Below are 23,105 nucleotides of genomic sequence, written 5' to 3'. Positions count from 1 at the left end.
TCAATGTACAAATCTCCTCTTATAGAGGCTAATACACATGTATACAAGGAATGTTTCTATTATACGACAATTATGCTACTAATCATCTAAATTGATTCCCCTAAATCATCTTAATTGATTTAGTGAGATCTTTCCATTCTAACACTCCCCCTCAAGCTTAGTAGTGGGGTCACCAATACTTAGCTTGCTCAACGCCTCTTCAAAGTTTCTAGAACTGACGGCCTTGGTGAGAATGTCTGCCAACTGATCTTCTGACTTCACAAATGGAAATTCCACGATTCCTTTCTCGATTTTTTCCTTAATGAAGTGTCTGTCGACTTCCACATGTTTGGTTCTGTCATGTTGCACTGGATTTTCAGCAATGCTTATTGCTGCCTTATTGTCGCAATACAATTGGCTTTTCTGGGGTTGAAAGCCAATTTCTATCATCAACCTTCTCAGCCAGAGTAGTTCCGTCAACCCACTCTTGATTCCTCTAAACTCTGCCTCTGCACTGGATAAAGCTACCACCTTCTGTTTCTTGCTCTTCCACGTTACCAAGTTCCCTCCAACAAAGGTAAAGTAGCCGGAGGTGGACCGTCTATCTGTTGGGTTGCCGACCCAGTCTGCATCCGTATACCCATTTATCTCTAGATGTCCTGCCCTTTTAAATAGCACTCCATGACCAACCGTTCCTTTCAAGTACTTCACAATTCTCAGCGCAGCTTCCGTATGATCAACTTGGGGCAAATGCATGAACTGACTTACAATTCCAACTGCGTAGGCGATATCTGGTCTAGTGTGGGAGAGATAAATGAGTTTCCCAACTAAACGTTGATACCTACCACGATCTGCTAGCTCGGCACCTTCCACGATCTTCAGTCCATGATTTACCGCAATCGGTGTGTCAGGAGGCTTGCACTCCAGTAGTCCAGTTTCCGCAAGGATGTCGAGAATGTACTTCTTCTGCCTCAAGAATATTCCTCCTTTGGACCTCAACACTTCAATTCCTAAGAAATATTTGAGTTCTCCCAGGTCTTTCATCTCGAATTCCTTAAACAAATTATCCCTCAACTTCCTAATTTCTTCTGCATCATCACCAGTAATAATCATATCGTCTACATAAATGATCAAACATGTTACCTTCCCGTCTTGTCTTTTGATGAACAACGTATGGTCTGAGTGACTCTGGTGGAAGCCATATGAAACCATAGCATCAGCGAACCTCCCAAACCATACTCTCGGTGACTGTTTCAACCCATACAATGTCTTCTTTAAGTGGCAGACTTCTCCCTTTTCAAACCCCTGTGTAAAACCCGGCGGTGCCTCCATATATACCATTTTCTTCAATTCTCCGTGTAGGAAGGCGTTCGTGACATCGAACTGGTAAAGCGGCCAATCCTGATTAGCCGCGATCGACAAGAGAACTCTTATCGTGTTCATTTTTGTGACTGGAGAAAAGGTTTCTGCATAGTCCACGCCATATGTCTGAGTATACCCCTTTGCTACCAGCCGTGCTTTATACCTTTCAATGGAACCGTCAGGTCTTCTCTTGATGGTAAACACCCATCTGCATCCAATTGGCCATACTCCCTCTGGCAGCTTGCTCTTGTCCCACGTCTGATTTCGAGCCAGGGCATCCATTTCTTTCTGCATTGCTGCCCTCCAATGCTTGTGCTTCATTGCTTTCTCCACTGAGTACGGTATATCTTCCTCCTCACACAGTGCTGCCTCAAATGCTCGCGCCATCTCAGACAATCGGCTAACGGCACTGTTTGCTATCGCATAGCGTGTGTTTTTGCCAATTCGTTCCGGGGAATACCTTTTAGGCGGAACTCCCCTATTCGATCGGTTGGGCAATATGTATCGCCCGGTATCCTTATCAACTACGGCCTCTTGAACCACGGCGAGGTCTTCGGTAACCCCTTCTCTCTCATCTCCCCCTGCCTCATTACTACCGGTTCCAGGTGACAAATCAGAATCTACAGTATCGGAGTCAGGGAGAGTACTTACATTGGATATCAGAGGAGGATCTTGATCCGAGGCACTGAGTTGGCTAGGTTGTCCTGATGAGACCTGCTTGGTGGTTCCGACGACCTTCTCGGGTGGATCCGCAGTGAGATAGCTTGGCAATGGCAACCAACTTAGTGGGTCACTATTTCTGGACTCCCCTTCTCTCATATCACTCTCACTCTCCCCCTGACCACTAAGATGGTGGAAGAAATACTCTGACTCCAAGAAATTACAATTCATTGTGACGTGAATTCGTTTGGTTTTAGGGTCATAGCAACGGTACCCCTTTTGATTTACCCCATACCCCACAAAGACACATTTCACAGCACAGGGCGAGAGTTTGGTTCATTCATGTTTCGGGATATGGACAAAGACTGAGCTCCCGAAGACTCTAGGTCGGAGGGTCAAGCCTTGTGGAATTTTGGCTTGAGTTGAGAGAACTTCAAGCGAGGTTCTGAATTTCAAGGTTCAGGTGGGCAAACGGTTTACTAAGTAGGCTGCAGTAGCTAGAGCTTCAGGCAAAAAGTGTTTTGGTGTTTGGGATTCAAAAAGCATCGCTCTAGTCATTTCGAGGAGGATACGGTTTTTTCTTTCGGCTACACCATTTAGTTCTGGTGTGTGAGGACACGTGGTTTGATGAAGGATTCCGTTATCTTTACAGAAGGTTTGCATATTCGAGTTTACAAATTCCCCCCCATTGTCAGAACGAAGGATTTGGATATTTTTTTGATACTGATTTTGCACAAGTTTACAAAAGTGTATAAAATGAGACACAACCTCAGATTTATGCTTCATAAAATAGACCCATACCATACGAGTGCAATCATCCACAAAAAGTAAGAAGTATCGAAATCCCTGTCCCCCCGCCACTGGTGCGGGTCCCCATATATCAGAGTGCACTAAAGAAAACAAAGTTTCAACCCGTGTGTCACTTAATTGGTAAGATTGTCTTCGGCTTTTGGCCAAAATACAGGTTTCACAGTGTAAATTCTGGGAAAAACTAGGAAATAACAGATTTAAATAACTTGCAGAGGGATGACCTAGGCGACGATGCCACAACCAAGCTTCCCGATTTGCAGACCCTTGAGTTAGTAATGCGGTTCCTTTTTGAGCTATCTCGTCGACATAGTACAACCCATCCTTCTCAGTGCCACGTCCAATAATCTCCTTCGTCCTGATATCCTGCAGTAGACAAAAGTTAGGCTGCATTAGTAAGGAGCAATTTAGTTCTCTAGTGACATGGCTGATCGATAGCAGTTTATGTGATAGGGACGGGACATAAAGGCAGTTCGACAATTTCAATGTCGATGATATGTTTACTGTTCCGGCTCCTTCAACAGCTGACACCTCTCCACTAGCTGTCTGTACATATGCTTTCTCCGGTTTTGTGGGTTCAATGAGGTCGGAGGCATCATAGGTCATTGTATCCGTTGCCCCACAATCAAAGATCCACCTGTCATATTTTTCCTCGCAAGAAGACACTGCACACGCAGTTGATATATTTCCGAGTATTTCAAAATGATTTTTACACGGAATAGGTTCCACAATTTCTCTTTTTTGACAAATAGGGGTCTGATTCAAATTTTCAAAATTACTGGGGTCAATTTGCAAACTTCGCATAATTGGGGGATCTGGAGGCAAACAGTGGGGTGGAATATATGGTTTCTGGGAAATGGAAGGGCTTGATTGTAAAATTGCATCAAGCCCTAATTTACCTTGTGTGTTCCGCGCCGCTTCGTCATTTGTCCGAATCACTAGGTTTGCGCTGGCGATTCCACCTCCATTCATCTCCTCCGTCAATCGCCGGTCGCCGTTGCCGCCTCGGGTTGATGTGGCCTCGGTGTTACCCCCGACGGCGGCGGGCGTTCCGTCTCCAGCCACAGACACGGTTGCACGCCCTCCGCCTTTGCCTGGTGTGGGTTGGCCTCCTCTGCTTGAGCCTGGTGGCGGTGGCCGTCCGTATTTCGGCCACATACCGAACATACCATCTTGGATCGGTCTTCGTCCATCCGTCGATTCCAGCTGTTTCCACCTCCACCGCCGCCGCTCCTTTGCGATTGAGGAGGCCTACTTCGCACCGCTAGGCAGACGCCTACTCCCTGCAGTGTATTCTTTTCCTCATTATGCGCAGGTTGTAAAACGCTCATTCTTGCATCCTCCCTTCTTATTGTTGCATATGCTTCATCCAGTGAGGGAAATGGCTCCATCTTGAGAATTTCCCTCTTCGTATTCTCATACTTGTCGTCTAGGGCAGTAAGTAACTGATACACCCTATCTTCTTGGGTACAATTGTCGTAGATCTCGACATCTTCTTGATACTTCATCGGGTTTGGAGACTTTTGGTCGATGGCGAGCCATATTTCTTGTAATTGAGTCCAGATTTCTTCTAACGTTTCTCCTTTCTGTTTCAGGGTGGTTGCACGGCGGCGGAGGTCATAGACCTGTATCCTATCTCCGCCACTGGAGTAGGTTACGGCTAGGCTCTTCCATACTTCTTTGGTTGTTGCGTGTTTGGATATTCGGCTCACTAGTCTCGGTTCAATGTTTTGAACCAACCATGTGAAGACACAGTGATCCGCCTGTTGCCACCGTGCAAAGGCTGGATCCGTCTTCGCTGGAGGAGAAGGATGCCCGGTGAGGTGGGAGATCATTCCCCTGCCACTGATGGCTCTCTCCATCAATACTGCCCACAACGAGTAGTTTTCGTTGTTTAGTTTGTAGCCGATATCCAGGGACTTGGTATCCACCACGATCTCCTGCGGCGGTGGGTTATGTGGCTTGTTGGTTGCATCTGTGTTGGTCATGGCAAAACTATTGCGCATGAAGTTTGCAAACATCCTTGCAAACTCTTCCGTCTCCTTACTGTCGGTAACACTTTGCTTGGTTTCATCGGATTCTGACATCCTTTGCTGGGTTTCACAGGTTTTTGGTTACAATTGGTCGGGAACGGTATAGACGATGATGAGATTTCTCTGAGTCACAAGAGAAAATCCCGCTCTGGTACCATGTTAATCGGTACAAAGATTAAGAACATAGGGAGAATTACTTTTCTGTTGTGTTTAATTCAATATACAAATCTCCTCTTATAGAGGCAAATACACATGTATACAAGGAATGTTTCTATTATACGACAATTATGCTACTAATCATCTAAATTGATTCCCCTAAATCATCTTAATTGATTTAGTGAGATCTTTCCATTCTAACAGAACATCTCAAGGTGTAAACGATGGATTTTAGTAGGTTAGAGATAATATATAGTGGCTAAGACAGAAAAATTGAAAAGTCAGCAAAGTTGAATCTGAATTCAAGAAAATGTAGACATTTTGGAGATAAAAGTAAAAATTAATAAGAGTACTACCATAGCTATTACTGTACATTAAATAATTAAACATGAATAGCAATCTAAATGGAGGACTTAAAAACGCCGTTTCATGATTAAGTTCAATAGACGATTATTTTTATAAGAAAATAATGATCATTGCCAGTTAACTGTCATACATTAAACTAATGATTAAGTAGTCCAGTGGATAGTATTTTATATCCGACTGAATCGAAATCTTTCCATTTTCTTTTCTATATTTACACCACTGTAGATCTGTAGAATTTGTTCACAATATCTTTTACTACTTCGTATTCTCACGTATTCCTACTTCAATTTCATTTTATTTTATAAACTATTTCCTCCATCCATAACACTCGGTCCCTTTTTGCATTTCACATGGAATAAAAATTATTTTGACAGATCGTCCTGAGCAAGTAACTACTTATATATGCGAGAGAATAGTGGCGGATCCAGAACCAAAAAATAGAGTAGGCGAAATGACCGATACTACTAAAGACTTTTTCTCCCGCCATCACATAATTATGCTTGAAAAGAAACACCAAAAGTAATGTTCAACATCTATCGATATAGTATTATTTTCGTACATAAAAAATATTCTTGGTAATGAACGACACTAATTTTAATGCAAGACAAGTTAAAACAAAATTCTAAACTCATATTTAGACTTATATTTTGTAATGTTTCATTTTCCTGATATTCAATTTGAGTCTTATCAGTTTTGAATTTTGTATTAACGTGTCAGTACGTGTCTTATAGCAGTATAATTAAGCTTTCATATTTCATATTTTCTAAACTCTAAACCCTAAATATAATGTATATTCTTTCAACGGAAAAATTGCCCCTCGTTGGGTTACGAATTCATGATATAATTTTCTACCATCAAAGAGTGGCAAAGAAAAATTTCTACGTAAAACAACACACGAAACAAAGAAATTAAATTCTGATACATATTTAATATCAATGGGCTACGTATTTTGTTTTTCAAATAAAAAAACGCTGCAAAAGAACAATTAAAAAGTCATTTAGAAACTTCTTCTACCCTATATAATATACGTACTCAATTGTACTATCATAGATATAATTTCTCAATATTTCACATCTTTAATTATATAGTACTATTAGTATTTACGTGACTTATTAGTGGATTGAATGAAAACCGTGTGGAACTGTATGACGAAGTCGACCACTATCATCTTAAAAAATAGCACTACTACTAATAAAAATGAAAAAAATAAATAAATACAATAAAAGTCTAATACGTGTGAATAATATTCATTGCATCTAAATAACTAGCATGACAAAATAGCTGGTCAAACCCACCCACTCCCTTTGTTGACCATTTTCTTTTCTTCTTATATAAGGGAGAGTTACATTATTATTTTCTCATATAAACAATTTCAAAAGTGGTTAGGAGACTTAGTAAAGAGGAAGAAATTTTTCTATACTAAAGAATCTCTCCTTTTCTAGCATATATTATACTCCCAAACCCATTCTTCAAAGATACATAACTCTTCATTTCTTATTATTCATTTTTTTTATAACTTATCGTATAGTTTTATAGCATGTACAAATCCCAAATGCAAAATTCAGAGAATAACCAACACCAGCACCAGCACTCAGATTCTGATATTGTTGGGGACAACGACAAGATCTCGTTCAGTGGCCCACTGAGTGGGCCACTGAACAAGAGGCCAGGTGGCGGTGGGAGAAAAAGTGCGAGATTCAACATCCCAGGCGACTCCTCCCCCGCCCAGGCCAGCGATGACTATGTGGAGATCACCCTCGACGTGAGGGAGGACTCGGTGGCGGTGCACAGCGTGAAGGCGGCCGGGGGCGGGGAGGTGGAGGATCCGGAGCTGGCTCTGCTGGCCCGAGGCCTAGAGAAGCGGTCCTCGCTCGGATCCTCCGTCGTCAGAAACGCCTCATCGAAAATCCGGCAGGTCTCTCAGGAGCTCAAGCGCCTCGCCTCCCTCACGCGCCGCCCTGCGCAGGCGGGGAGGTTCGACCGGACCAAGTCCGCCGCCGCGCATGCGCTCAAGGGGCTCAAGTTCATCAGCAAGACCGACGGCGGCGCCGCCTGGGCCGGGGTGGAGAAGCGGTTCGATAAAATTGTTAAAGAAGAAGCTAATGGCTTGCTTCCTCGCGCACGCTTTGGCGAATGCATAGGTTTTTTTTTTTTTTTTGTAGACTTGGATTCAAATTATTGAAAAATATTTTTTAAAAAAATTGTTGGTTTCATTTCAGGCATGAATAAGGAGTCTAAGGATTTCGCCGGCGAGCTCTTCGACGCGCTAGCGCGGCGGAGGAACATCGGCGGCGGGTGCATTAACAAGGCGCAGCTGAAGGAATTCTGGGACCAATTTGCTGATCAAAGCTTCGATTCACGCCTTCAAACATTCTTCGACATGTAAGTAACAAAAAAAAAATTAAAAAAAATCAGTAATTGCACATGACAATTCATTTTAAAAATTTTTTAATTTATATTTACATATTTATTTTTCCACACAGGGTTGATAAAGATGCTGATGGAAGAATCACAGAAGAGGAAGTGAGAGAGGTAAGAAGCCAAAATCATTTATTAATAATCATTAGTTTTTTTATATTGTCGCCACATGCCTATTAAATCATTGATTTTCGATAATTGTCTAAAAAACACACATTATACCACGAACAAGTCGTATGTATATGAATAATATACATTAATTCATTATTAATAAAATATAATTTATTGCAGATTATTACACTAAGCGCCTCCGCCAACAAGCTGTCGAATATTCAGATGCAAGCCGATGAATATGCAAGATTGATCATGGAAGAATTGGACCCAAACGAGTTAGGATATATCATGGTAAATTAATTACTTCGTTCAACTTGAAATATTTCCTAACCACTTAAATCACCATATAATGCTACATAAAATCTGGTAGATTGAGAATCTGGAGATGCTGCTGCTGCAAGGGCTGGGCCAATCCGTTCGAGGTGAGCGTGAGAGCCGGAATCTGAGCAAGATGCTGAGCGAGAAACTTAAGCCAACTCAAGACCCTCCCATAAAGAGGTGGTACAGAGATGGTCGCTACTTTGTGCTTGATAATTGGCAGAGAGTTTGGGTGATGGCATTGTGGATTGGAGTAATGGCTCTTCTCTTCACTTGGAAATACATCCAATACAAGGATAGAGAGGCTTTCGAGGTGATGGGCCACTGCGTCTGCATGGCCAAGGGCGCCGCCGAGACCCTCAAGCTCAACATGGCCCTCATCCTTCTCCCCGTCTGTCGGAACACCATCACCTGGCTCAGGAACAAGACCAAGCTAGGGGCCGCCGTCCCATTTGACGACAATCTCAACTTCCACAAGGTAAGTACGTAGTAATTAACAGAGTCTGAGATAAATATAGTAACTGTCACATCAAACAAACAGTAATTTTGATAATTAATAGGTTATTGCAATCGCAATTGCAATGGGGGTTGGAATACATGGGATAAGCCATCTGGCATGTGATTTTCCCCGGCTCTTGAGCGCGACGCCAGAAGAGTACGAGGACATGGTGCCTTTCTTCGGGGAGCAGCCGACGAGCTATTGGTTCTTCATTAAAGGGTGGGAAGGAGTGACCGGAATTGTGATGGTTGTGCTTATGGCAATTGCCTTCACACTTGCTTCACCATGGTTTAGGAGGGGGAAAGTTAGCCTACCAAAGCCATTGAATAAGCTCACAGGCTTCAATGCCTTTTGGTATTCACATCACTTATTCGTCATTGTATACGCTTGCCTCATTATTCACAGTATCAAGCTCTACTTGACCAAAGAATGGTACAAGAAAACGGTACGTCCTTAAATTTTCGTAATTTAATAATTCGACTTTTCTATTTTCATCTCATTTTAAACACGGTAATTGTCTACTTCAGACGTGGATGTATTTGGCCGTTCCGATCACACTCTATGCTTCGGAAAGGTTGATTAGGGCATTTAGGTCGAGCATCAAGGCCGTCAAAATTTTAAAGGTATGGATTCTCTATATATATAGTACTAGTACTATTTATTTTTAATATATAATTATTGGAATAAATGTTTTTTTTTTTTTAAATATGATGAAGGTGGCTGTGTACCCTGGGAATGTGCTAACGCTTCACATGTCTAAGCCACAAGGATTCAAATATAAAAGTGGTCAATACATTTTTGTCAATTGTGCAGCTGTTTCTCCATTCGAATGGTGGGTTTACACTACTTGACAACTTGCCCTATTTAATTAATTATTTACATATTTTGGAAAGTTGAATTGGTCTATTTTGTGGTAATTGTAGGCACCCATTTTCCATTACTTCAGCACCCAGAGATGATTATGTGAGTGTTCACATCAGAACACTTGGTGATTGGACCAGGCAATTGAAAGCTGTTTTCTCTGAGGTAGGTCAATTTCCTATATCTATACATACATGTGATATTCAGTGTCACGCATCCTTATTTTTATCAACTTTTTACCATCCCACTCTAATTATTGAATGTGGTTATCTAATGACGCACAACTGCACTTAGTTGGTGGGGGAGTTATAGTATTTGTCATTCTTGCAAATCTTGGTATGTTTAAACTAAAACAACTCATATGCTAGCTCATTGAATAATGTTGCCAAACTAGGTTATAGTAATTGGTAAAGAAAACTAGTCTTATTTATTTGTAGCAATATAAATTCACCCATTTCTTAAATAAAAATTTAATGATCGGGACACATGCATATAAGCCCCTCACACAATTTTTTTTATATAGGTTTTCTATTATTATATTTATAAGGTGGAGGGGCTTAAGCATCCCACATAATTTTTTTAATTGAATTTTCTAGTATTATTTTTATTGAAATTGTATGAAATCGTCTTTAGCCTTAATTATTAGAGATTGGAGGATTAGTAGGGGCTGAATTTAGAGAAATAATTGAAAGATTAGTTTGGAAAAAAGGAAGAAAATGTCAAAACGAGGAATAGTAAGTAGTAAAAGTAAAAAATGTCAAAAATATCTTACATAAATGTAGTTTTAAGTTAGATCAACGTGTTTGTGTTGTTTAATTTTTTAAAAATGTAGACTATATGTGTTTTAGTAAGATTTTTTGCATAATTTTTTTTATTTTTAATATGCATATATACACTTATTTGACTATAAGAAAATAGGTTCACTAAAGTCCCTACTAACATTTTTTTGCATCCGCCTTTCTTCGGAACATATTGCCACTTGGTGTGTCCAATCATTTACAATTGCAGAAATATTTTTTTTCTTCTTTTTTTATTCTCACCACTGATTTTTTACCCATACTTCTAAAGTTCCATATGTCCTAATCATTGAATTTTATGATTAAGTGGATATACCACGTGGTAATATATCCTGACCACTGAATTTTTACTCATACTTCTTACGTTTCCATATATATGCTATTAATCTTTTTCTCAATTCTTTGACTATCCATAAATAAAAAAGATTTTTCTAATTGAGTGAAATTTGAATCTTTGTCAGGTTTGTCAGCCTCCGCCTACCGGAAAAAGTGGACTCCTTCGTGCTGATTATTTGCAAGGAGAGAATAATCCAAAGTGAGTAATCAATATCATTCCCTTTAGCACCATATCCTTTCCCTAGAGATTGTATACAATATACAGTACCTATGTATCAATATCATGTCAAATCATACATCTAATGATGTTTATGGCAATGCATGCAGCTTCCCTAAAGTGTTGATCGATGGTCCATACGGTGCACCAACTCAAGACTACAAGAGCTACGACGTCGTGTTGCTGGTCGGGCTAGGTATAGGCGCTACGCCCATGATTAGTGTTGTCAAGGACATAGTCAATAACATGAAAGCAATGGACATGGAGGAGAATGCATTGGAGGAAGGAAGCACGGCCCCCAGCCCTCTCACGACGCCCAGGCAAAGTGCGGGCTCAGGGAGCGGGCGACACAGCTTCAAGACCCGAAGGGCATACTTCTACTGGGTGACGCGTGAGCAGGGATCCTTCGATTGGTTCAAGGGCGTGATGAACGAGGTGGGCGAGATGGATCACAAGGGAGTGATCGAGATGCACAACTACTGCACAAGTGTCTATGAGGAGGGAGACGCGCGCTCCGCCCTCATCGCCATGTTGCAATCCCTCAACCACGCCAAGAATGGGGTCGACGTCGTGTCGGGCACGCGCGTCAAGTCCCACTTCGCCAAGCCTAACTGGCGCACCGTCTACAAGCGAATCGCGCTCAATCATCCTAATAGTAGAGTCGGTGAGCTTCTAATTTTTCTAAATTAACTCGCTAGGTATAAGCCTAGTGCAACTTTTGAACGTGTGATATTTCAATTTTGACATTTCATTTTCAATATTGACCTTTGCAGGGGTGTTTTACTGTGGGGCACCACCACCAGTGAAGGAGCTAAGACAACTGGCTTCTGATTTCTCTCACAAGACCAACACCAAATTTGAATTCCACAAAGAGAACTTTTGAATTTTCTCATAATATTTTTTTATAAATTTTATTGGATTGATTGAAGAGCTAGCTTCTCTAGATAATTATAATCCCTCCCAAATATCTGAATGGAGAGAAATGGCATTATCATGGAGGTGGACCACCACCCACCATCAAATCTTTTAGGTTTTTGATCAACCATTATTAATTTATTTATTTGTTTAGATAGTATAGGTATAGATATATACATAGAGAGTTTGTTGTTATAAGTGACGCCATCAAGAGTCATGTTTGCATCAGCATGTAGATGAGGTAGTTTAATTTGTTGTAAGATAATGGATTTGATTAGTGGGAGGTGGAATGATTCTTATTTCGATCCACCAACCCATTAATTGAGGATTTTAGTTGACCTATTAATTGAATTTATTGCTTTGCTTTGCTTTTGTTTATAAGGATTTTTCCTCAACAACTACTACAAGATAAAGTCAAATGAATTGTATGCTCTGAGTTGTTAAACGACCCATTTTGACATTTTCATTCATGAAATGTTAGGAGCAATGCTTAATATTTCCTTTATATGTTTCCAGCTTTTAATTAAGTCAAATTTCTATGGCTCTTTGATTTAATTTCTATTACACCATTTCTCTTCTTAGAATCTTTATTTATTTGAACGTTCCCTCCCTATGGATCGATACTCTAAATTCTACATTTGACGATGTATCATTGCAGTAACGTTGTAATTTTTGAGTCATTATTTTAAACCCGAGTGGCGTTCTACATTGAATTGTGAATTGTGAATTGTGATACTCGAATACACATCAAGTGCATACCCTGAAGGTGAATCCTCAACACAGAATCAAAAAGACAGAAATACATAAGATAATCAACACTGTTAACATGCAATCTACTTGTATATGTCTTGTTGTAGATGGTTGCTTTTGCTGTGGTAGCATTTGGCCTGTAATAGTCGATGTTAAGCATCAAAATCACAAAACTTGAAGAATCATTACCCAAAGTAATTTAGAGAGCCTTGGGATCAAACCGTTCACTGAATTCAAACGACAGAAATTTAATGGCATATGTTGGAACAAGAAATTTAGCACAGAAATCATTAGACAAACAAGAAACCATCAAAACATTTGATATCTAATTAAGTTTGGTACTCCTAATATCACCACAGCCTCTAGAAGATGTAAATAATTGTGGTTATGCAGAGAATAAACCATAAGGATATGAAATTAGATGTAGAGGCAGAAGATATAAGAACCCGAACGCTGTAGTGCTTCAAAATAATTGAATCATACCTACTCTCAAATAAATTGAAGAGCAAAACTGCAAAAGTATCATGAACCTCGACTAGAAAAAGAATTCACGACAACCAGCATTTGGCCAGCGCAACCGAGAATCCAAAAGTTGGTGATTATCCACGAAAAGAAAAAGCAACGTGATTTAAGTTTGCCTGAAGCCTTGCCATCAGCCATTCATTCAGTAAATTCAAACTGAACCGTTATCGGAATAGATATGGTTTCTCTGAGCATCGTCTACTAAGGAATCAGCAGCACAGTCTTCAGGAGTGGTAAGGATCTCAGAGATGAATTTTATGAAAGAGCAAAGCCCGCCTAGGAAGTTATGATCAATAACACCCTTGCCTTCATGAACGTGGGCGAAATCAACAAGCTTGATTTCTGCTCGGGGGCTCTTTCCACATGATGCAAGCTCCTTTTCAAACATCATAAGAACTGAGCAAGAATAGAAATGGTAGATCGTTTGATCCTCAAACCATGCCTTTAATTCAAGTAACTGTGATAAAATACCCGTTGAGCCACCATAAACAGTTGATGCGAATAAGCAATCTGGTTTCATTTGTGTCTCTTCCGATGCGTTCGACGAAACAAAGTTTTTTAGAAGCAACTTTACTTCATCAGCAGAAAGTTTCTGAATTGAAGATTTGTTCTTCGGCTCCCAGTATCCTAATTTTAAGCTTCCAAAGATTCGCGCACCTGATACCCTGAAACCCAACGGAAGGCTTGAACTTGTCCTATCTTTCTTTAAACACTTCTGGACGTAGTCCTCTGGCGCATGTGGAGGCCAAGTTCTTGAACCAATTTTGATGTCCATTATAGACGGATTTACACGATTGAATGTAAGATCTTGTAAAACGAGATGAGGTTGCATACCAGATCCATCAGATGCTTCCACGAGTTGAGTACCATCAAACTTGGGGAAGAACCTTGTGACATGATCAGGAATTTTAGCGTTTGAAGAGAATGATGTATAGAAAGAGACCTCATTAGCTCCACGCTCATCACCCTGAAGAGGCTTGTAGAAACGCCCTGAATCGTCAACAAGTGGTCCAAGCCGTCCATCGCCAGCTTTGTGTCCGGCAACCTGATGATCTGGGACCTTAAGCATGCTTCTTCGTAGAAAGACTGTTCTGCAGAAATGTTTTCTTTTATTCAAAAATCAAACCCCCCTACAACATAATAGTCTAACAATCATGGCCATGATATCGAAAATACGTCCCCGCACACTCAGACATACATCAGAAGTGAAAAAAAGCACTATAAGACTTGAAAATCATCTAAATGAACTGGGCTATGGGATTGATTTGAATATCCCAATATTCCAGCAGGGAGAATATGAAGAAAGTAAACCCCATATGGCTTAAATCAAACTAGATACAAGCATCTGTTCTTCAAGGAAGCCATTCCTTGCAAAGGCTATCACTTTCTTATGTTTGCAATTTCAATGTATTCACAAACATTTGAGCCATCAATTCATGTGTGAAATCCAAAAGCAAAATGAGCTAACTTTTCAAAAATCATCTCATATGCTGTATTTTATTGGCTACACCAGTTTCCATTGATATTGAGCTATCAACAAAGCACTATTACCATGTGCTTTCTTTTCCTGTTTTCATTGTGTGAATGTCAGAACTATGTGTTATTTTCAAGTAAATTAATCTAAATACATATAACAAACATTATAATGTTCTTACTTCAAAAGATTAAAGCATCCTCCACACAAACATGATGACGGTAGATTTAAAAGTATGCAAAACCAGAAATTACATAATTTCAATCACAAACCAAGATCACTTGATTATGCTATCCAATTTTTAACAATACGGTACATAAATCAGCACATATCCAATTTTAATTAGATCACTTTCTATCCGCTCCATCAAAAGATCCCAAAAAAGATACTAATAAATAGATCCACAAAAAGTAAACCGAACACTCTCAAAAGAATCGACTTTTCAAATACCTGAAAAAAAGTTTCTAACTGGTAAGAAGATTCAGTGCGCAACTTTTCCTCTATTGTGGAAGAAGCATTTGCTGATGAAGTGGAAAACCACCAGAGCAAAGTATAGTTCGCCTTTCAAGGATTTGGTTTTATAATTATTTTAGGAGTATTATTTATTCAGAAAAATCTGAAAGATATGCGAATAAATAATTTTATATTCATCTTGAGAAACAAGTAATTTAACTATGGAGAACGTCTATATTTTTAATTATTAAATTCTACTCTCTCCGTGAAATGTTATCCACTTTCATCATTTTGCGTCCACAAAATATTGTCTACTTTATTTTTTTTTCCTTTCATATTTTGATAAATGGATCATGTTCTATTATAAAATTAAGAGCATTCGCAATAGGCGCCGATCGCCCGCTCGTGCCACCGCCATGCGGGACGGCGGTCGGACGACACCCATTTCAGACGGCGAGCCGTCGAGAGGGAAGGGAGGGGCGCCGAGGTGACGGCGGTGGGAATGCGCAAGCTCGGCTCCCATTTTCTTGTATAAGTTTGCTTATTGTTATATTTGTTTTTCAAAATTGTAATACAACCGAATTTTCAATACTCTCATTAATGTCAACTCAATAAACTTGTATATTTTTTTTCCTCCAATTAACTTCGATTTTATTATCCTGTTTTTGATGAAAAAATAAAGAATAAAAATATAAGACGATAGAAGAATAAGAAAAGAGAGAAAAATAATGAAAATAAAATTACAACAAAGAAACCACTCAACGAATAATTTAATCTACTATCATATTAGTATTTTCCAAATAATAACAAAAAATTGTAAAAGAGGAAAAATATCATGAAATAGTGCTAATATATTTTAAACATGTTCACAGCTGAATAACGCCAATAAAATTCACTAGAAAACAAATGGTAGTTGACTAAATCAATTAGAAGATTCCATTAGCTTGGGGCCCACATGATTAGAAAATTTTAAAATGGATTAAGCAGCGCAGCACAGAGCGTTTGCAGTTTGCAGAGAGAAAAGCGCGATGAGCTTCAAGTGGGCGGCTGCGTCAGCCGGCACGTGTCTGTCGCCGGATGCCCTCCGCCCTACACGTATTTTCTGGTGCCTATGCCTCCTCACCACCGCCATTGCTGCCGCTTCATTTTCAAATGATCAGATCGCGATTCTCGCCTCGGACTCTGTTGCGCTCCTGGTATTCATTCTCCTCTGCCTTTCCCCTTTCCTGCTCCTCTTTTTCTACTGTTTTCTACCGCATTTCCTACTAGTTTCTCTGACCATCCTTTTGTATGTTCAATTAGCAGCTATGCCTATTCATTTAACACTTCTTAGCTTCTACTTAATCATATCATGTTCGAATAAATTAAAATACTAAATTGGATCTGTTGCTTAAGTTTAGGGCTAATTTAATTGAAGAGTGAATTGAAAGTGAGCTTAAATTGGAATATGTGCATTACGTGTTTCTAGAAGAAACATGCCATGACTTGTTTAACCATATGATTTTGAGTCGAGTAAGTCTGCAGAAATCTCAGAACACACTTTCTCCATGGAATCTTTTTACAGTGGTTAAGAATTATGTGATCAAATTGAAGTCTATTGTTTTGGTTTTTCGATGGTAAATAGTACTACTATAATTTGTTATTGTTACCAAAGTCAGATTAGCTTGATCATATTACTAGCAGGGGGGATTACTATTGACATGTGGAAATAATTTACCGAAAGCTGAATGAAAGAATTTCCACTCTGTTCCGTTTAACAGTGAAATCAAGATGTATGGTCTAAAAGTTGTAAAGGAGGTGAAAATGTATTAAAATTTCTGCAATGTAATCCGTAATCCGTGTCTAGAGGATCAAATGACGAGTTGCTAATGTTATCCTTTTTCTGCTGATACGTTCTTGACATGCCTTGATTTCTATGGTCAGGACAGTACGCAAGTGCACTTGAGAAACCTCAGTAAATGCTCTGGAAAGATGGACCATGATTCATTGTGTAGCATGTTCGGACTCTTGGATGCAGACTTTCTCTCTGATGCCAAGGTACCTAGACCCAATCGCTTGGGAACTGTTAGTTAAATGGGATACTGATTGATAAGATGTGAAGCAAAACAGCACTGCATGGTTTGTGCTGTCTTGTAGATGCTGGAGATTGAAAAGGGTGCCAGAGAGCTCAATTTACCTATCATAAAATCCAATCGAGAACTAGCTGCTTCAGCAAATGGAGGATTAGAGAATCCATCTTCTTTGGTATTCAGTGCTTCATGGAGTCATGATCATGCCCAATATGCATCCAAACAATTTAATTATCCATCTCTACCTCGCATTGAAAGGCCAAAGAGTGATGAAGATATTGCTTTCATGAGCGTAAGTTGCTGAATTTAATCTATTGAACAATCCCACCCACATTCAGCATTTTCACATTCTTGGAATTTGTTGAATCAGATTCTGGAGTTGGGGCAACTAATTAAATCCAAACAAATCACCTCTGAAGAGCTCGCCCAGATATTCTTGAATAGATTGAAAAGGTATCTCCTATTGAATAACATTAAATGTGTTCGACTGATGCAGTAACATATGGTGCTTCTCGTACATCTGGTTACATTCCTGCAGGTATGGTCCAGTTCTGGAATCTGTTATTACTATAACAGAAGAACTCGCATACGAGCAAGCAAGAAAAGCTGATCAATTGCTTGCACAAGGCAAATATCTCGGTATGCAACCTCTCTTTCATTCTTAATTCCAAAGTAGAACACATGAAAAAAGTGGTGGCAAACTTGTTTAGTATAATCTTTATGGAAGTAAGATAATCTGCTTTTGGAATGAAAGTATATTTCTCTACATTCTTTACTTATTCATAGAATGGGAAAATTTGTTTTTGTATTCGTTGAATCTGTCGAGACTGGTGAGGCTCGAACCTGCAGCTTCTTCCTCGACATGGTGGTGCTCTACGAGATCACCCCAAGGGTGCTTTTGGCATCCAATAGTCACAGACTGGCCATAAAACCCTGTTCTATATGTGAAACACATTAGCTGTCCGATCGAGTTACATTGCTTCTTTGGCCCGAATCGAGGAAAGAATGGTCTATTTTAAGTTAGCTTTGAAAATCATACAAACGTGGTAGTATACCTGGTTGTATTTTGTGGATTTTCAGAGTTTTGTTTTTCGTTAACAAAATTTGTACTGTTATGATTGGAATAGTACTTATCATTTATTTTATTCACAAAATCATGACAATTTACCATGTCAGTTGATCAACTATAGATCTGCATTTCCTTGATCATGAATTAAAAATATTGTAAACTCCCAGTGTTTGGTGAGAGAACTATTAAATAGTCTCAAATCATGAACACTTAATATTATTGTGCTGGTTGGTTGAAATGCATTATGATTTGTTCTTTTTCTAGGAATTGTTGTGCAATTGATTTATTTTGCGGTACATGTATTATCATGAATCATGAGGGAACCCGTCATTTTATATTCTGGTTTTCTCTGTGAATTGCACAGAACTTTCGATAGAAGACTTGAGAGCAACTATTTATTTTGGCTTTTATTTAGGCCCACTTCATGGGATCCCATACGGTTTGAAGGATATAATTGCAGTGCCCCATTACAAGACAACTTGGGGTTCAAGAACGTTTAAAAACCAAGTTCTTGATACTGAGGCTTGGGTTTATAAGAGGTATTTGCATAACTTCTTAGCTCAATGTAAAACATTCAAGAGCAAGATAGGTGTGACTTTGACCATTCACAGTGAACACTGATAATTTCAGGCTGAAATCTGCCGGGGCAGTTCTTCTTGCAAAGCTTGTGACAGGGTCACTGGCATATGACGACATCTGGTTTGGGGGTAGAACAAGGAACCCTTGGAATATTGAGGAGTATTCCACTGGTTCATCGGCTGGACCAGCTGCCTCCACCTCAGCTGGTATATCTTTACATAGATTGTTCCTTGTTTCTGATATAATGGTCTACTGTGTAAATCTTGAAACTTAAGAAGGAAAACTCCAGCAACTGAGATTTTTTATGCTGCAGGAATTGTTCCCTTTGCTATTGGTTCAGAAACGGCTGGATCCATCACTTACCCGGCTGCTCGATGTGGCGTGACAGCATTTCGTCCTACTTTTGGAACTACTGGACGAACGGGTGTTCTAAGCTTATCAGAGAGTCTGGTAGAGATCGTGTTCATTGCTTTAGTTGTATACAGTTATTTCTGGCGGTGAATGTTAATCCTGTGTATTTGCAGGATAAACTAGGACCTTTCTGTAGAAGTGCTGCAGATTGTGCAATTGTTTTGGATATAATCCGGGGCATGGATCCGCATGATCATTCATCCAGGGATATCCCATTTCCTGACCCTTTTTCTGTTGACATAACAAAGCTAACCGTAGGATACCTTGAGGATGCAGGGATGGATGTAAGTGAACCTCATAAAATTCATCGAGATTTAGTCATCCTGTGCTGACATACATGGATAAGCTGCGAGGATTTAAAAACTTCCCAGAATGACCTAATTGAATTTACATGTGGATTTTAGGTTGTTGAAAAGCTTAAATCAAAAGGTGTCAACATGGTTCCCTTTAAGCTGAACTACACTGTTCATTCTGCTCAAGGTATCTTAAACTTCACAATGGATGTCGATATGTTGGCTCATTTTGATGAGTGGCAACGTGCTGGCCTTGATGATGAATTTGAAGCTCAAGATCAATGGCCTGTTGAACTTCGTCGAGCCCGTGTTGTACCTGCTGTAGATTATGTTCAAGTACGTCACCTTATCATTCTCAGATTACCTTCCTATTTCTGGATATGCTTATTTTCAGGCTCTGCTTCCCCATCGAAACTTTTATAGCAAGTCCAACACCCTGAATAGCAATGAGCACAGTATACGAATGAGAAGGGTCATGTCCATAAAATGTTGGTAATATCATCAGTATATGTGAACTATGGATGGGAAACTATCACATGTTTATTGTGTTGGCCATCACATCCGCTTAATTGAAACTCAATTGACTAAACATTTTGTTTATGTTAAACATTAAGGTGTGATACAAAACGACATAGAACTAGGGCTAGTAATATTGAATTGATATTCGAATTGTGATATCTGAGGTGGCGATCTTCTCTCCAGTTTTCAACAAACAATTCCATGTAAGTTCAGTTTTTTGTTGGGTGCTATGACAACTAAAGTTGTTCACAGGCACAGAGAGCAAGAGGAAAACTAATCCAAGAAGTTAGAGATGGTTTTAAAGTCGATGCATTTATTGGAAATGCAACGGACTGGGAACGAGTATGTGTTGGCAATCTTGTGGGTATGCCTGTGATTGTAGTGCCTACTGGATTTAAGCCAATATCTGATGCTCCTACAAATAATACTCGAAGAAGAACTACAATCACCACTGGTGTTTACGCTCCACCAGAGCATGATCACATTGTAAGTTTCTTCATGATCACATTGTAAGTTTCTTCATGATCACATTGTAAGTTTCTTCTCTCTCAATCCATATTATCTCCTTGTCTTGCATCCCATAAGGATTAAACTCCCTCGCTTTTTTGGGCACGTGAATTTTGGGCTTGGGCACACTCTTAACAGCCATTCCTCTGATTTTCTTGTTTTAGGCTTTGGCACTGGCAATGGCTTATCAGGAAGTGACGGACCATCACAAGCAGCGGCCACCTATAGACGAACTGGGGCCGGACGATTCAATTCCTAACCCCCCTACAAAGACTGTACCTCCTAGACAGCTACGTAGTTGAGGGATTGGAAAAGTAAAATATTCAGGTATTTCATCCTTGTGTCTTTTTGTAAGGGCTGTTGAAAAGGATATCAGTGTGCAAATGTAGTGGTGCATGAGAAAGAAATGTATGAATAGAACTTACTAGATACAGAATCTGTGGTTATGTTGGTTTACAAGGTTGGGTTTATATAAGCAGTGGCTTTATATTTTGGTTGAATATTTTCGTGCTCTATTGATGAGGTCATGCTATTTGTACTAGGTTTTGCCTACGTATCACGTAAGATTGATGGACGACCCAAAATGTAAAAAAATGGGGACGACCAAAACTGTAAAAAAAATGGTTTTATAGACGAATGTAACACATCATTTAAATGGAGTACGTAATTTTATAAAATTATTGATCATAAAGTGGTATGGGGTTGATGTGTAATTTTGATAAAATATTTAGCTATGAATAAAAAGTAAATGCTTAAATGAATGTGAATTTTTTTTTAATTCCTGAATTCAGAGGCTCTGTATAGTACACGGAATTGGAATTGAAGTGGAATAAGAATTCTATGGAATTGAATTGAAATAAATTGAATTCTAATTCAATTTCAAATTCTACTTTTGGTAAAGTGAAGTAATTGATATGAAATTGAATTTGAATAATTTGTGCACACACACTATACACATAAAATACACTCACCCACACTTCACACAAAATACAGATGTAATATACACGCACTCCACACACTACACAAATTTCACACACTACCCGCACTACACACGTTTCACACATTTCCTGCACTACACACATTTCACACACTACACACATTTCATTAGGGCGGGGAAAATATACCGAAATACCGTACCGAAAAAATACCGAAAATACCAAATTTTTGGTATACCGTACTTTTCGGTACGGTATCATACCGTACCAATAGTTTTAGGTACGGTAAAGGTATGCATTTTGTATATACCGCGGTATACCGCGTTATACCGCAATTGCAATATGATGCGGTATATACCGCAAATATACCATATTCATATTTATTATTTATAAAATATATTATTATATAATTTTATTAAACATAATTGGGAGGAATTCTTGCAACCCTAGAAGTCATTATCTCCGCCACCACCACCAAATTCTTCCTGAGAATCCAAAATTGAGACACCACCACCACCATTTCTTCCTCTATCCAGCACGGCGCATCGAGCTCGACCATTGCTTAGCGCCGCTGAGCTCCCCACCGACAATCCTGTGCGAGGCTTGTGTCGAAGAACGCCGAGAAGAAGTTCAAAAGGCGCACCGTTCCAACCCTTGTTCTCCATTTTAATTTGATAAACTGTATTCGTGTTTTCATCCCCAGACCAGATCAAATGCTTCCATATAAAGAACCCTAAACCGTACTAAATCCCTAAATTCTACTCTTCTGAATTTGATCCAATCCTACATTGATTCTCTTCCCTTTCTCTCGCCTGTGTCGCCACCGCCTCGCCTGCGTCGTCTTGTCGGTCTACTCCTCCACCGTACAGTCTCTTTTCCAGTTTTCTCTATCTCGCATCTTTAATTTGAACAACACAGAGAGACTCGGCCATGTTGAGTTTTAAAATTGTTGTAAACTATGACTAATTAAAATATCTTGTCTTTTCAGGATGGAATCCGAAGATTCTCATACTCTCAGTCTCAGTGACCCCAGTTTGCCTATTTTAGAATCACCAAATACTTCAACAAATGATGATGGTTCTAGTCGAAAATGACCAATAGAAGTAGAAGGTGCAGCTGACAAACCTCCTCTACCTCCTACAAAAAGAAGCAGAAGTCCATATTGGGAACATTGCAAAAAAAGAGACAAAGGATACGAGTAGCGGCAAGATACAAATAGGGGTATGTAATTACTGCAAAACTGAAATACCAGCTATACGTGGGAGTACTAGTGGCTTGAAAAATCTTTTAGTCAACAGGTGCAAGTTAAGTCCATTGTTTGATGTGAGTAGTGAGAAAGGTCAAACGGTGTTGACGAAAGAGACAATGCAACAAGGAAGTCGCATCGTTCCTCACTCTTTTAGTCAGAAAAGGTGTGAACTGAAGATGACTCAATATGTGATCAAAGATGAAGTGTGTTTTCGAGCTGTTGAGAAGCCTGGATTTGTTGCTCTTGTGAATGAGTTTGAACTGAGATTTCAAATGCCCAATCGAAAGAAAGTGGCAGGTATGGTTTATACGCTGTTTTTAGATGAGAAGGCAAAAATTCAAAATGTTCTTAATGGACAAAGAGTCAGTATTACTACTGACACATGGACATCTGTGCAGAATATAAATTATATGGTTGTCACAGCACATTTTTTGGAT

The 23,105-nt window shown here is 39.4% G+C and overlaps 3 protein-coding genes across 9 annotated transcripts; 2 read left to right on the top strand and 1 right to left on the bottom strand.

The window, feature by feature from the left end:
• Positions 1-6,749: 6,749 nt before the first annotated feature.
• LOC121779383 (respiratory burst oxidase homolog protein C-like) lies at positions 6,750-12,216 on the top strand. The gene is made up of 12 exons (XM_042176719.1): positions 6,750-7,504; positions 7,583-7,745; positions 7,847-7,895; positions 8,073-8,186; positions 8,266-8,691; positions 8,774-9,157; positions 9,240-9,335; positions 9,429-9,544; positions 9,636-9,738; positions 10,832-10,905; positions 11,034-11,587; positions 11,697-12,216. The coding sequence occupies exons 1-12, from the start codon at positions 6,901-6,903 to the stop codon at positions 11,804-11,806; spliced, it is 2,793 nt and encodes a 930-aa protein (XP_042032653.1). The 5' UTR covers positions 6,750-6,900; the 3' UTR covers positions 11,807-12,216.
• Positions 12,217-12,840: 624 nt separating this feature from the next.
• Positions 12,841-15,167, bottom strand: LOC121779384 (inositol polyphosphate multikinase beta-like). Of its 4 annotated transcripts, none has more exons than XM_042176722.1 (2): positions 15,035-15,167; positions 12,841-14,201 (listed from the first exon to the last, which is right to left on the bottom strand). In XM_042176722.1, the coding sequence occupies exon 2, from the start codon at positions 14,177-14,179 to the stop codon at positions 13,262-13,264; it is 918 nt and encodes a 305-aa protein (XP_042032656.1). In that variant the 5' UTR covers positions 14,180-14,201; positions 15,035-15,167; the 3' UTR covers positions 12,841-13,261. The 4 variants fall into 4 exon arrangements, with proteins under 4 accessions (XP_042032656.1, XP_042032654.1, XP_042032655.1 ...); XM_042176720.1 differs by having other exon boundaries at positions 12,841-14,677; positions 15,035-15,153; XM_042176721.1 differs by having other exon boundaries at positions 12,841-14,240; positions 15,035-15,153.
• Positions 15,168-16,034: 867 nt separating this feature from the next.
• On the top strand, positions 16,035-20,986 carry LOC121778617 (glutamyl-tRNA(Gln) amidotransferase subunit A). Of its 4 annotated transcripts, none has more exons than XM_042176000.1 (12): positions 16,035-16,233; positions 16,961-17,074; positions 17,174-17,398; positions 17,477-17,559; positions 17,645-17,745; positions 18,591-18,714; positions 18,806-18,960; positions 19,068-19,204; positions 19,279-19,449; positions 19,570-19,794; positions 20,230-20,463; positions 20,649-20,986. In XM_042176000.1, the coding sequence occupies exons 1-12, from the start codon at positions 16,066-16,068 to the stop codon at positions 20,784-20,786; spliced, it is 1,875 nt and encodes a 624-aa protein (XP_042031934.1). In that variant the 5' UTR covers positions 16,035-16,065; the 3' UTR covers positions 20,787-20,986. The 4 variants fall into 4 exon arrangements, with proteins under 4 accessions (XP_042031934.1, XP_042031936.1, XP_042031937.1 ...); XM_042176002.1 differs by having other exon boundaries at positions 20,230-20,486; XM_042176003.1 differs by having other exon boundaries at positions 20,230-20,509; positions 20,649-20,777.
• The last annotated feature ends 2,119 nt before the right edge of the window (positions 20,987-23,105 follow it).

The sequence above is a fragment of the Salvia splendens genome, chromosome 19, assembly GCF_004379255.2.
Source record: "Salvia splendens isolate huo1 chromosome 19, SspV2, whole genome shotgun sequence".
Classification (NCBI taxonomy): Eukaryota; Viridiplantae; Streptophyta; class Magnoliopsida; order Lamiales; family Lamiaceae; genus Salvia; species Salvia splendens.
This window is presented reverse-complemented; position numbering and strand designations above follow the sequence as displayed.